Source organism: Mus pahari, chromosome 6, assembly GCF_900095145.1.
Source record: "Mus pahari chromosome 6, PAHARI_EIJ_v1.1, whole genome shotgun sequence".
NCBI classification, from domain to species: domain Eukaryota; kingdom Metazoa; phylum Chordata; class Mammalia; order Rodentia; family Muridae; genus Mus; species Mus pahari.
Window position 1 is genome coordinate 103173243 of NC_034595.1, and position 14908 is coordinate 103188150.

The window sequence follows — 14908 nt, forward strand, 5'->3', positions numbered from 1 at the left end:
GACCTTCTGGCTAAGAGAAGTGGGCTCTAGACCTTCTGGCTAAGAGATGTGGGCTCTAGACCTAGAGAAGTGGGCTCTAGACCTTCTGGGTAAGAGAAGTGGGCTCTAGACCTGCGTAGGCTGAGCAGGACTGGCACCTGTGTGTGGCACTCTGAATATGGTGCCTGCAGTCAGTTCTCCCCCTCATTAGGGTTAGCTGAACCTTTCCACTTCCTGCAAAGTCCTGTTGGGGCTGTAGAGGTGGCTCAGCAGGTAAAAGCACTGATTGCTCTTCCAAAGGTCCTGAGTTCAAATCCCAGCAACCACATGGTGGCTCACAACCACCCATAATGAGATCTGACGCCCTCTTCTGGTGCATCTGAAGCTACAGTGTACTTATTTACAATACTAAATAAATCTTAAAAAAAAAGAAAGAAAGAGAGCCTGGCAGTGGTGGCGCACGCCTTTTAATCCCAGCACTTGGGAGGCAGAAGCAAAATAAATAAATAAAATAAAAAAAGAGAGAGAGAGAGAAAGTCCCGTTAATAAACGTGGTTCCTGGTGGGCGGTGCTGTCACCTGCCAGCACATGAAGGCTGTGACTGTACTAGTGCTGGGCTTTCTCGGAGAGATGGACTGGGCGCCTCTCAGTTTTGCTCTCTCTCTGCACGTCTGAGAATAATGAGCACCGAGCTTTCTGAACGTCCTCACATCTGTTGGTGGTTGATGCTTTTGTAGCTTTTATGATCCCAGTGCTTGGGACACTAAGGCAGGAGAATCTCGAGTTTAAGGACAATCTAGGTTACATTAGCAAGACCTTGTCTCAAAAATAAGCTGGCAAGGGACTGACAAATGGCTCAGTGAGGAAAGCAGTTGCTGTGTGGATCCAGGGAGCTGAGTTTGATTCCTGTGATCCACATAATGGTGGATCCATGAGTTGTCCTCTGACCTCCACATGTGCTTCCTGTGGTACATGCATGCGCATGTGTGCATGCCCACAATGATGATGGTGATAAAATTTAAATAAAAATAAACAAATAGGGCTGGCAGGATGGCTCATTGGGTAAAGGCACTTGTCACTAAGACTAATGACCGGCATTCAATTTCCACTTTCCACATAGTGGGAAGAGAAAACCAACTCCCAAAAGTTGCCTTGTAATCGTTACGATCATGCTGAGTCTCACATCTGCATAGGCACTCACACAAGTGCACTCACACGCATAGGTGTAGACTACACACATACACCTGAATAAATAATTGTCCTGACAGAGAGGCAGGCTCCTTTGGCTCTACACCCAGGAAGTAGACTGCTGGATCGTGGGTGTAAGAGATCAGTATCAGCTCAGGAACCCCAAGACCAAGATCTCAGCACGAAGGAGATACTTTTACTCCAAAGGGACAAAGGGCAGGGAACAAGAGACAAACACAAGAGAGGGGACAGGAAGAAGGGGAAGGGAACGAGGGACAGAAGAGGACAGAGAACTGCCTCTGGACAGAAAGGAGAGAGCCGGGGCCTGTAGACAAATGGCAGTTTATAAACGGAAAGGGGAACCTTGTATTAGGGTGAGAGGTTTAATTTTAATTGGCTGTGTTAAGTAGGTGAACCAAAGGAGGCTTTTAATTGCTGGACTTCAATACTTTGATAGCTGGACCTTGGTAGTCAGCCTCAGGAGGAAGAAGTAGCCAAATAAGGGAATGGACCTTGGTGGCTAGCCTTAGGCAGGTAATGTAACAGTATTTAGCAAGGCAGAGGAATGGAGAGGTGGGGAGGCCTGCAGAGCTATGTTTGCACTGTTGGGGTGGCTGTGTTTCCAGTGTTGAGGACCCACTATGCTGTTTTCCTCAGTAGGGCTTACATTCTCACAGTATGGTATTTGTAATGATTTTGTGGGTTAAACAGTTCTGCAGTATGAAATTTGCTGCTTGTGGCATCACATCTGTACTCAAAGAGTTTAGCTCTCGGAGCATTTCAAGCTTCAGAGTTTTGGTTGGGAAACATTTCTCTAAAAGAAAAACCCTGTGCCCCTGGCACTCACCCCACTTCCTCTCTGCTCTGCCATATCTAGGGACCCTTGGGTCTCCCGACCCTCTACATCTCTGACCTTCCTTAGCAGACCACTGTTTGTGCTGCTGCTTCTCTCTGGCTGCGGTCGGAATGGCGTTTGTGAGCCTGTTTCTCTGAGCATCTCTGTCCCTGGTGTGAAGCAGTTGAATCACAGTTTGTTTCTCTAAGTTTCAGCCATTACCCAGAAATTGCCTCCTTCTCAGCCCCCTTTAGGAAGGACTGGGGATGTGGGATAGTGGTGGGACACCTTTAATCCCAGCACTTGGGAGGCAGAGACGGGAGGGAGGGAACGAGGGAGGGAACGAGGGAGGGAGGGAGGGAGGGAGGGAGGGAGAGAAGGAAGGAAGGAAGGAAGGAAGGAAGGAAGGAAGGAAGGAAGGAAGGAAGGAAGGAAGGACAGACGGACTGGTGATTCTGAGCTGTCCTTGTTCTGAGTTATCTGACTTTGTCATTATTGATTTAAGATAGGATCTTGCTATGTGGCCCAGGATGGCCTGTGAGTATATGGGTCACAGAAGTGTGCCACCATTTCTAAGCAGCTCATGTTTTTGACTGGCGTCCTCCCAGGGGACACTGTCAGGACCTTTCCTGGCAGAGTGAGGTTTGAGGAGAACTAGAAAGAGACTATCACTTTGTCGCTCGCCTAGGATCTCACCTGACACCACGGTCAGACACCCTGAGGGGTTCAGCTTTAAAGCGAGAGTCATCATCCATCGCATGCTGCTTCCCAGCCTGCTGCTAGCTGGAGCCCTGGCCGGTGAGGGTAGAGGACTTGTTTCCAGGGTGTGGAATGTCTCCCCAGCCCACCCCTTTCTCTGCAGGTGTCACCATGAAGCTCATGGATGAGGTGGCTGGGATTGTGGCTGCGCGCCACTGCAAGACCAACATAGTAACTGCCTCTGTGGATGCCATCAATTTCCACGACAAGATCCGGAAAGGTAAGTGCTCTCTCCCTGGGAAAATTGGGGTTCCTGGTGCCACTTCACTGTGCTTACACCTGCTGTCCGCCTGTGTCCCACGGGAAGCAGGAAGCCAGCTGTGCTTTGCCCTTTGCACACGCTGGTGAGGCGGCTGCTGTTGACCTGACTGGGATGAGCGAGGCCTCGGCCCCTGCCCTTCAGCATTGCTCATCCTCTGAAGACAGGGGAGCCTGAGACCTCTCACTTGAATAGCTGCCACCAGGCCTTGTGGGGTAGGAGGTGACCCAAGACAGGATGGACAGACAGTGATGGTCGGACTGTGGGAAGTGCCTCAGGCACTCCCTCCTCAGCCAGCCTTGCTCACCACTCACCCTGCTTAAGGGCTGATTTCGAATTTTAAAATGGTGGAAATCTAATCCGGAGGCTGGCCTCTGCAGCCAATGGAGTAAGTTCATCAGCGTCTCAGCCTTTCAAGCTGCAGGCACAGGGTGAGTCCAAAACGAGGCCCTGGCCCTGGGATCCTACACCATGAGAGCTGCTCGTGGTAGGGCAGTAGATGAGGCTGGGCCGAGCTCGCATGGCAGATTACAGTTGAGGAGCCTTACAGCCTAAGCCTGTCTACCTGCTGCTGAGTCCAGAGCCTTGTGGCCTTGGGTGCTCCCAGCATCTGGCAGGAGCTGCTTCATGGTCAGCCAAAGCTCTCTGAGGTTGGGGAGATGCAGGGCTGACCAGTAAGGACACGCAGCTGTGACGTGGTGCCCTCCACTTCCAAGAATTCATCTTACTGACAGATATTTGCCACAAACACAGACAGCTAGTGTCACCTTAACAGTTGCCCATGGGACTGGTGAGATGGCTCAGCGGGTAAGAGCACCCAACTGCTCTTCCGAAGGTCCTGAGTTCAAATCCCAGCAACCATATGGTGGCTCACAACCATCCGTAACGAGATCTGACTCCCTCTTCTGGAGTGTCTGAAGACAGCTACAGTGTACTTACATATAATTAATAAATAAATAAACAAACAAATCTTTAAAAAACATACAAACAAAGTCAGTTGCCCATGACAAGTGGCTCTTGTCTGCGTTAGCTTCCGGAGGCCTTGTGTGTCAGAAGCCCTGAGTGCTTTGCTGCTGTGGCTCATGCCATGAGTCTATGAGGAGGGAGAGTGTAGAGGTTAAGTCTGGTTCTTCCTCCCGGTGTCATGTTCCAAGAAATAAGACCCAGACTCAAAGTATATTTACAAATACGGTAGCCATTTATCTAAGCTCTTCTCTGACTAGATCATAGCTTAAAATAGTCCAATTATTTTAAACTACATTCCTCCACATGGCTGATTACCTGTGCTCAGGTACCATGCATCTGTCGGGTGAATCTTGCTGTTCCTGGCTCTATCCCAGAATCCTCTCTGCCTCCTGGATGTCCCACCTTCTGTTCTACCCTTCCCTACAGGCCACAGGTTTTGTAATTGACAGGCGATGCATTCATATGACACAAGGTTTTCTCTCCACGAGAGTGCTGGATGTCAGGTCTCAGGCTTCCCTTTTCCTAGAGTTCCCGCCTGGTGGGCGGCTGCTCAGCACTGCATTGTTAAATATAAACCCAAGCCCACCATGGAGAACAGAGCAGGCTCCTGCACCGCAGAACTGGTTCTGCTCTGTGACCAAGGACTGAGAAAAGGGTCCTAGATAGCAGCGTGCATCTCTTCCATGTCCACCCAGCCGTAGCTGTGTCAGAAGAGCTGTGATCTTGGTGGGGCGTATCTTCAATCCCAGCACTCAGGAGTTCAAGGCCAGCCAGGGTTATATAGTGAGACCTTGTCTTTAAAAAGGTAAAATCTGTGATGTGAGGCTCCTCCCTCAGTGCCTGCCAGAGTCCTTTTCTTTGTCCTGCTATACAGCCTTCTAGGTAGAGACTTCTGAAGGAGACAGTTAGCTCCTCCCAGGAAGCAGCAGGTTACTGCAAATGATGATGTCTTGTTTGGGGTTTGAAGGAATTGAGGCCGTCCTGAAATAGCTCTTATGGAGTCTGGCCTATGTCTGTGTCAGTCTCCTCGGGCTTTGACACACTGTGGCCTTGCTTGTTGTTTCTACAGAGATGTCTCCTGTGAGGTTCCTGTGTGTTGTCCTTTTACAGAGTGTGTCCTGGAATAGGTCCAGCGATGAGGGTCCCTCCTCATGTGTCCCTGGCTGTGTCATCAACACAGATGAGGTTGATTCCTCAATAGAGAGGGCTCTGCCACCTTAGACCAGAAACACTAGGTTGACAAGTCCCTCCTACTCTGGGTTTACGGTGACACAGTCCAAGTCATGTCAGCTATGAGGAGGGAGGAAGCCAGTGACCCAGGTCTGATGAGACTGCTGAAGTCACCTTAACCCTGGGGCTTTGTTGCCTCTTGAACCTCTGTCCCTGTGACTTTCCTTCGCCTCCTACCTCAGCTCTGGCATGGAGGGGGCCACAGGGGACAGTTTTGCCACCTCTTCAGAGAAGGTGTGACATGCATCAGTGTGTTCAGGATGAGGCAGCATTCACAGAGCTCAGGGACCATCTCTTGAAAGATTGACCTGGCTCATGTGGCTCATGTTATTCAAAATGGTGTTGGCTCCCTGGGGCTGCTATGTCAGCCTGCAGCCCGGGATGCTTAAAATGACAGAAATGAATTCTCTCCTGGTTTTGGAGGCTAACATCTGAATCTAAGATATCCTGAGAACCTCATACGCCCTGAGAATCCATCCTGCCTCCTCTGGCTACCTGTGTCCTGAGCCACAGCCCATCTTTTGGGTCTGTCTCTTAGAAGGAGATCTGTTTGTCATTCAATAGGATGCCCCCCAGAAAAATTATGCCAACAGCTTTCCATGGTCACAGGCCTGTCCCCAGAAGGTCGGGAAAGAACATGTGAGCTTTAGCAGTGCAAGCTGGTGCTAAGGTACAGTCAGCTGCACTCAGGTTTACAGTCGGAAGCCATTTACACAGCTGGACTTTCCATGTGGCCATTCAGACCATCGGTTGCCCCTGACCTTGCAGAATAGTAGACTTGCTATTTACAAACTTGGTTCTTTGAGGATCACTCTTCACTGGTGCTGAGAGCAGAGAGGACACACTCTATCCCTCCCTCGGCTCACAACTTCCATGGCTACCTGCAACACCCTGTGTTCAGTCTGGCATCCGGGTACAGAGGAGGGTTGCCATTCATGCACACTAAAGGTGTAGGCTAAGTTAAATTGTCCGGTGACTTCATCTACACACTAGGAAGTGTCCAGTTGCCTGGTAAGAAGTGAGAAAGACAGAAGTCCAGCTCCTTGAGATCAGAGAGAGAATCACAGGATCTCCAGGGACAGTGGGAGCCATGAGCTGTGACAGGCCGAGTGTGACAAGGATCCTGGACAGCACACAGCATGGGGAGCCCGAGGTGGACAGTAGTGCTGTCGCTCATTACAAAGGAGAAACCTCAGCCACGTGAGCAGAGTGTATCCCAGGCGGACTTTGTCCATTCTCTTCCTTGGCTGAGACATGAAATCCCAAGCAGATTCCTTGAAGAGATGGTCTTTGTAAGTGCTAGTTAGGAAACCAAAAGTGCAGTTTTCTTGCGGATAACCAGCCTCCCAGAGAGAAAGTGGAAGCAGGGACCGTCTAAGAGGCTGCAGTGTCGCACCAGCATCCATTGGCTGCTCTGTTCTTTCTTGAGACAGTTCTCTGCCCCGGCTCTCTGTGCACAAAACATGGAGTTGTTCATAAACTTTGGAGTGCTTGGTAACAGCTGTTTTTTTTTTTGTTTTTTGTTTTTTTTTTAAATGAGTTTGTTTTCTTTTTCAAATCCCTGGCATACTGCTATAATCTAGCTTCGGCATCCTGGGGAGTAATACCATCTGTGGGGGAGTCAGCTGGGGCAAGCTGCCAGCCTTGTAGGGCATGCCCGCCTTCAGGCTCACTATCTGTGCCTTCAAAGCAGGCAGCTTACAACTCAGCCACTTGACACATTTCCCTCGGACACTACTGATGTCAGCGCCAGGCACTGTGCTGAGAGCCTGCCTTCTGCAGCCTGTTACCTCAGTGGTCCAGTCTCCACACGTCAGCTTGAGAGGGTGTACCCCAAGAAAGGTGCTGCTCCAGGTGCCCCTTGTCAACCTTTATGTAGTGTCCTTTTTCTGCTGAGTTTGGAAAGTGTGGGGTGCATAGTTGAGTCTTCTGCCTCTAGGAGTTCCTTACATTCCATTCTGTTGGCCTTGCTTAAAAACAAACACACACACACACAAAAAAAACAAAAAACAAATGCTGGGCGGTGGTTGTGGCTGTGGCTGTGGCTGTGGCCTCGTACACCTTTGATCCCAGCACTAGGGAGTCAGAGGCAGGTCGATCTCTGAACCCCAGGCCAGCCTGGACTACAGAGCCAGTTTCACACAGAGAAACCCCCGACCCACTGTCATCCTGGGGTGGCCTCACTATGTTGACCAGGATACATGGGGACTGTGCACACCCCAGCTTTAGTTTTCACTTTAATTATACTCTGAATTGTCCTGTGTGGGCAGCACAGTAGCTGTTAACGATGAAGCCAAGGCTCAGCAGTTAGAGTTCTTGTTGCTCTTGTAGAGAACTGGGATTCAATTCCCAGTACCCAGGTGGTACCCATCCAAAACTCCAGTTCCAGTCCACAAACATGATGCATGCACATGCACACACACACACACACACACACACATAGAGGCAAAACTTGTGCACATGTACAATGCACCTATAAGAAAAGGTGTTTTGATGGAGGCCAGAGCTGTGCTTCTGAGCCTTCTGTTCAGGACTGTCTGTTGTCCACTCCGGGGGTAAAGGCAGGGTCTAGGGCTTCCCTGAACTCTGGGAGCCTGCAGGGTGCTAGGTTCCTGTGGTCCACGGTCCTGTGGGTTTGTGTTTACTCACCACATAGTGGAGACCCTGCTTTGTCCCCTGGGCATTCCAGACTGGGACATTGTGAGGGAGCGTGATCACAGACTAGGACTACAGTGGAGGAAGGTGGGCTGTTGGCAGTGTCCCTGGAAAGGAAGGCAAAGGGTGAGCCAGGCTGCCATTGTAGGGGAAACGTCTGTGGTCGGAGGCCCTGATGGAGTGGAGGTAAGGTCAGGACAGCATGTGAGCTTTAGACCACTTTTTAGCTGCCTCTCTCCCCAACCCCGCCCCCAGGGGGAGCTCCTTCCGCCTCTGTGTGGTCTGTGCAGCCCCAGGCCCTGGAGTTGAGGATTTGAGTTTCAACAGGAGCTTTCAGTTAGATCCTGCTCTCTCGGCGGCTGTATCAGGTGCCAGCTCTGTACTGGATTCCTCCGGTTGTTGGAATTCTCCCCAAGGCTTGTGTGTGACATTGTGCGGCAGCTCTCCTGGGACAGAAAAGGCCCAGATTTGGGCTGTTTGCTGTGGTGTGACATCCCTGGCTACAGACCCTTCCTGCTTTGTGTCCCCTGGTCTAGGTCTCAGGACCAGACATTTCTGACTTAAACTTGGGGTTAAAAGCATTGGATTTCCGACTTAGACATTAAACCACAAGCAGCCAGGAGTTTGCCGTGGCGAGTGGTAGGAAATGGGGTCTCATGGGTGACAGCAGACAGACACATGTCCATTTGTTGTCTGGAATTCACAGCAGTTTGGAGAACCTGGAATTTGCTCCTCGCAGCAGTGGATACTAATCAGCCCTTCACACAGTAGCCCGCCTTGCAGCCCACATCTCAGGGATGTTTAGGACAGGGCAGAGGCACTGCAAGGCCTGGGGTGACTAGTCTGTCTTTAGACTGAGCTAGTGACAGGCCGGGATGTAGGGATGTAGCATAGGGTGTGGTCCCCACTGGCAGGTGCTCATGTGCAGCAGCCTTACAGCGGTATCAGGCTACCTGTCGCTGACCACCTGGCTCTTCCCTCCCTTCCTCCCTCCCTCCCAGAAATGGCCACGTTCTGCACTGGAACACCCTGTGTAAGTATGAAGTTGAATGTGGAATGGAACTTTCTGGTACTTCTTAACAGAATAGCCCACTGCCTTCATTGTTGTCTCTTTCTCTCTGGCTGTCTCAATGCGTCCTGCAGGACCTGTCTTTAAGCTAGGATGCTAGATATGTGTTGTAGGACCCTGCAGCCAGCACTGGTCCCTGCCGAGTAGACCCTGTAACCCACATGGGCTAGCCCAGAAGACCACCATGCTTAAGATGAGCTGAGGATTCTGACAATGGTCACATACCAGTCAGAAGTGACAGCATCCAGGAGCCAGCTTTAACCAAAGGCCCCACAGGCCAACACAGCTGTGGCCAGTCGCATGGGTAGGAATGATGACCCTTGGCAAGCAGAACCTCAGAACCCTGCCTACTGCCTTTCTTTTCATGGTTCTCTGGAGTCACTCCCTTGTGTTCATTTATAAGAGCAGACCCAAGCATCTTGAGACCAGAAACTACCCAGAATGGAGAGAGGTAAAGCCAGACACGGAAGGGTCTGTGTAGAAGGGTGGGTGGTGACAGAGGACAGACACCATATCCAGCCGCAGAAGCCAGGCTGAAGCCCCCTGTGCCCAAGGTTGGGAATGGTAGACTTGAGAGGGGTATCTATAGGAGCAGTGTCTGTGGAGTAAGGTCATGATCACATGACCCCATGTTGGTGCTGGCAAGAGCTGTACCTGGGTACAATCCTGACATGTTGTCCCCGAGCTCAGAGCATAAGACTGTAGCCCATGTTTGAGACCGTTGGGAGCGAGCCTGACAGTCACATGCTCCCGTCAGTCCAGCATAAAGAATGTAAACTCGCGAGCCGGGCGTGGTGGCGAACGCCTTTAATCCCAGCACTGGGGAGGCAGAGGCAGGAGGATTTCTGAGTTCCAGGCCAGCCTGGTCTACAAAGTGAGTTCCAGGACAGCCAGGGCTACACAGAGAAACCCTGTCTCGAAAAACAAACAAACAAAAAAAGAATGTAAATTTGCCTGTGGTGCTCAGAACATCACAGTGCGGCAGCTGTGTGGCCAGTGGGCACCACCCTGCCCTAAAGGACAGGGAAGGTGACAGGTTCAACCTCCCCCTGAGGCAGGACTGAGCAAGTTCGAACAGAGCCTGGCTGACTGATTTGTCCCTTCTGGCCTTGGGTTCAGTAGATCTGGACCTAGGGGCTGCCAGAATTGCTAGGGCAGCAGTGAATGTCTGCTGCGGAGACAGATGACTCACACTAGCTAACAATGACACGCACTAACAGTCTGTTGTAATGGCTCGTAGTGGCCACTGCCTGTGTTGCCTAACTCAGCATCTTAACTGTCCTCAGTAACATGGCTTCTCTCTGGCATGCCGTGCCCACAAGGTGCCCCGTGGGTAGAGACCAAGCTGATGTCCGATAATGCAGCGGCTCCGTATCCTCTGCAGGCTGTGTCATCACCATCTCTGGACGTATGACCTTCACAAGCAATAAGTCCATGGAGATTGAGGTCCTGGTGGACGCTGACCCTGTGGTGGACAACTCAGAGAAGCGCTACCGGGCCGCCAGTGCCTTCTTCACCTATGTATCCCTGAGCCAGGAGGGCAAGCCGATGCCTGTGCCTCAGCTTGTGGTAAGTGCCCTCGGGAGTCACCATCCTGTCCTAAACAGAGCGGGGCCCAGGCCTGTAACTGTGGGCTGCTCAGGTACAGTCAAGTCTCTAGAAGGAAGCCTTGTGAGCTGCAGGCTGTAGGGTGGACAGACTTTTCTGAGCTCATCACCATCACTGGCTCCTTAGGCTATGATAGCACAGTGCCCAGGTTCCTGGGGTTGTGTATCTGTGCTGGGGGGTGGTCTTAGGAGCACCTCAAGCTCCTTACGGGGCCCAGGAGAGCTGAGGATAGGAGACTGTGGCATGGCCCTCCCAATGTGACTTTGGGCTTTTGTGTTGCCTGATGAAAAGCAAGCTTCAGTTCTGTGCTCCTGGGGCTCAAAGGGGTGGCCCACTTGTCAGCTTTGTGACCTTAGGCAGGAAGTGAGGAGACCAGAAAGTCCTGGCCAGAGAGAGACCTGTGATGGGAAGCAGGAGGCACCATCTCCAGAGGCTGTAAGAGGGCAGCCTCAGATAGGAGCAGATGCAAAATTTAAAAAAAGGCCACGTCCAAGGCCCTTCTATACTGCTGAGGACCGCGGTCTCCGGGATTACTCAAATGGGCACAAGATGAGGGGCAGCTCCAGAGCCGGGTGGATGGTCTGCATCTTGACAGGCTCGCCCGCCTCATCTGGAGGTAGAGAGGGCTGGTGCTGCCATGGGCGTGGTCTCAGCACTCTGCAGGAAACCTTGAGTCCTCCTTCCCAGCTACATGGTCAGGTGTACCTCGTTTGAGCTCCCAATACTAAGGAAGGGTGGGCTCTGGAAGGTGGGGTCACGTACCCTGTGTGCCCTGAGTCAGGTGCCAGGCCCATGAACTTCACTGAAGCAGGAGAAAGCTGCGTCCTGAGGAGCACAGGAGGAGCACTGCTCAGAGAGAGGAGGCAGGCAAATATGGAGCACGCGCTGTGTGGGGGATGGGAGGGCGAGCGAGGCGTCCATCCCCAGCTCTGAGAGTCTGCCTCTGTGGGTCCTGTGGGTCCAGGCTGTTACTTCTCACTTCTTGAAGATGCTCCCTGGTTCTTCACTGAGGTGGGCAGGAGTGGTCAGCAGGGAGGTGGGAAGACTTCCTAGAGAAGGATTCTGCTGGGCTTGGGTGTGCTTGGGAACCAGCCATGCAAGTGCAAATGCTGGACCTCAGTGCACACGTGGACGGCACACAGCTACAAGAGTGAGCACGATGCCCCTCCAGCTCCCGCCTGCTCCCCCGCCCCCCTTGCCAGCCATCTTCAAGCTTCTGTCTATTTTTAGCTCCCTCCCCAGGGCCCTGCTGACACGGAATGCAGCCTCGTTTGCTTCTGTGGAGGTGTTTCCTGATGTGAAGAGAGCTTGTGTGCCAGGCCTGCAGTTGCTGCCATCCCCAGGCTGACTTACACTGGGCAGCCTGAGCAGGAAGCAGGAAGCAGGCCCACAGTGCCACCCATGCTCCTTCCTGTCTGAGCTGTGGATGGTGGGAAGGCATGTTAGGACAGTGGCCTCCTGTGGTTCAGGACCTGTGGCTCCTTGGGACCCCCTGGCATCCTGGACCTCTATTCTGTGATTTTTTTTTTTTCTTTTCTTTTTGGCCAAGGTAAGGGAAGTGTTTGGGGAAGGTGAAACCCATATGGAGTCATGTGGGCAGAACTTGCCCCAGTTAGACTGCCATACCTCAAGGGCCCCAACGGGCTACACCCTGCAATGAGAGTGCCCAGCCTGGGTCTGAGGAGTCAGGGAGCTCACAGAGTGGATCTAACTGCAGAGAGCCAGCTGCCCTGCCACAGAATGTTCCAGCCCATGGCGGTGCCTCTCATGCCCGGGGTGTGCACCTTATGAATGGCACACGGGCAGGCGGAACCAGACCCTGTCTTAGTCCTTAGCCATCACGTGATAAGAGCACATGGTCCAGGTTAAAATAAGGCCGTGAAGGAATCAGGACTGTGGCCAACTTTCTTCTCCTTCTCAAAGCAGCTCAACCGAGGACCATGAGAGGTGCACTGTCTTATCTGCTCGGCCCACAGTGCAGCAGCTCAGATCCCAGGCTGGGGTGACAGCCAGGTTTGCCATGAGCCCTGATGTCAGAATGCCTGAGAGAAGCACCTGCCCCTTTCTTGTTTGGGGGCGGGACATATGATTTTAGGTGGTCCGTTCCTTAGTGCCTTGGCTCTGTCACTGCAGGCCTCTGGAAGGCAGAGCATTGTGACACAGAGGGCGTGTTAAAGCAGACCTGCTTCTCAGCACGCACGGCAGCTAAAAAGCAGAGAAAGCAAGGGACCTTCCAAGGGTGAACTCCCTGTGACCCGTGTCCTCCCTGCAGTGGCTTTCACAGCTGTCCTCAGCAGGGTTGCCACTGCTTAGGAGAGGGTCAGCACTGAGGCTGGCGGGGGCGGTGGCCATGGGGGTCTGAGGAGTGGGAGGGGCGAGTGGTTAAGGTCTTTGATGGCCACGGAAACATGACCTGTGTGCAGCACATATGGAGTTAGGAGATGTCATCCTCGTCGAGTCACGACGACCGTGAGGGAGGGCTGGACAGTGACTTCCCAGGACTTCCTGTCAGGCCAGGAAGAATGTCTCATGTCTTCTCTGTACCTCCTCAGAGTCAGATCTGCTGATTTGGCCCTGGGGCTGCAGGCCTCTGTTCAGGTTCTGGGCCAGGTGTCTGCAGTATGACTGAGAACCTGCTTTACTGGGGCTGCTCCTTACGGGAGACTCTGCATTAGCCCAGATGATTTGAGAACCAGTTTGGCGTTTGGTTCACATGTGACCACACTGTACCAGCTAGTACTGGACCTGAGTGGATAGTCACTTCCATGGCCTCTGATTTTTCTACAGAGGTTGAAACAGTTTTTTTTTTCTAATCTGTCTCTCTGGGCCCTGAGAGCCAGGGGTGGAGAGGGAGGTTACAGATCCTGGCTCAGCACTACTGGGAGACGTCCAGCCTGCTTCCAGGAACTCGGAAGGACGGTTCTTCTCATTGAGGCTCTTATCCTGGGGAAGGGGAACAGGGCTCCCATCTCCATATGGACTCCTTGGTCCATAGGCTCCTGCACGCTCAGAGTGGACATGTTCAAGCCTAGACAATTCACCATGCACAGGACCACTGAGCACTTTTGTGCTGGGACACTCTCATTGTCTTTGGAATCTGAGGCCTTGCATCTGCCTCCTCCATTCGTTTGGCCAGAGTGTAGTTCTCGGTAGCCTTTGGCCAAAGCAGGAAGTGCGGCAGCTTGGTACATCTGTTCCAAGAAGGCATGGGCACTGCCCAGCCTCTGTAGGCTGCCCAGCTCAGAGGCTACCTCCTCCTCCCCAGGCCTGCCTCTGCCTCTGCCTCCACTCCAGTCTCTTCTCCCACCTCTTTGCCCTCCAAGCTTCAGGTGTCTCTTGAGGACCCTCAGGTCCAGATGGCCATATGCACTGTGTGTCCAGAGCACGGTCAACCTGGCTGTCTGCTGAGTCTCCCCCCAGGAGGCTTGCCAAAGGGCTCCAGGAGGGCAACCCAAGGGAACAAGTTGGAATAAGGGCCTGTCACGTCCATTCATGATCCACAAGAGACCACAGAGCAATGAGGCCACCAGGGTATCATACTGTGGTTGGGTGAGGACAGCCAGCCCAATGGCCAAGAGAGCCATACAAGAGGACCCACGAGTGGTTCTAAGACAAGGGGAGGGAAGTGTTAGGGGTGAGAGGCAAAAGGAGGCCTGGCCCTCCAAGACAGAGGTTCTATGGTGACCAGCTCTGGCCCCTGGTATATCCTGGGGCAGACAGAATACCACCACCCTACGGCGCTTTAGCCTGCAGCACAGTTAGAGCTGTGCCGAAGCCCTCAGACCAGACACTCCCAAGGCTGTGTGTCAAGGCTGAGAGAGTCCTGGGGGCTTGCGGTGGGGGAGGGAGGCTGCGAGGAAGCCTTCCACTCAGGTGTGTGTGTACACGGTGTAGATCAATAAGACACACCGCTGCCAACAAAGGCTGAGCACAGACGACACCCAGTCATGCCGGTGTCATCGTGTCTGGCTCTGCCAAGCCTGCTGCAGTTGATTGGCAGGAGGCATCAGTTTTGAATCTGGACAAGAAGGCAATACACAACTGTGTCGATTATGACTTCCTTGGTTCATTATTGTTGTTTGTTTATAAAGATTTATTTATGTATATGAGTGCCCTATCTTCGTGTACACCTGCAGGCCAGAAGAGGGCACCAGATCACATTACAGATGGTTGTGAGCCACCATGTGGGTGCTAGGGATTGAACTCAGGGCCTCTGGAAGATTAGCCGGTGCTCTTGACTGATGAGTCATCTCTCCAGCCCAGGACTTTATTGTTTGGATCAAGTCTGATTCATTCTGCTAGATCCAGGTCCAATTGTCACCTCCATCAGGGTGAGAAGGACTAGGGCAGAGTCTCAGAT

The 14908-nt window shown here is 52.5% G+C and overlaps 1 protein-coding gene across 3 annotated transcripts in view; it reads left to right on the forward strand.

Moving 5' to 3' along the window:
- The window catches only part of Acot7 (acyl-CoA thioesterase 7), a 91282-nt gene that overhangs the window by 70533 nt on the left and 5841 nt on the right, over positions 1 to 14908 (forward strand). For all 3 annotated transcript variants that reach the window (XM_021199866.1, XM_029539633.1, XM_021199865.2), the window contains exons 7-8: positions 2865 to 2981; positions 10325 to 10509. In XM_021199866.1, coding sequence (XP_021055525.1) covers positions 2865 to 2981; positions 10325 to 10509 — 302 coding nt within the window. The remainder of the gene's footprint in view (positions 1 to 2864; positions 2982 to 10324; positions 10510 to 14908) is intronic.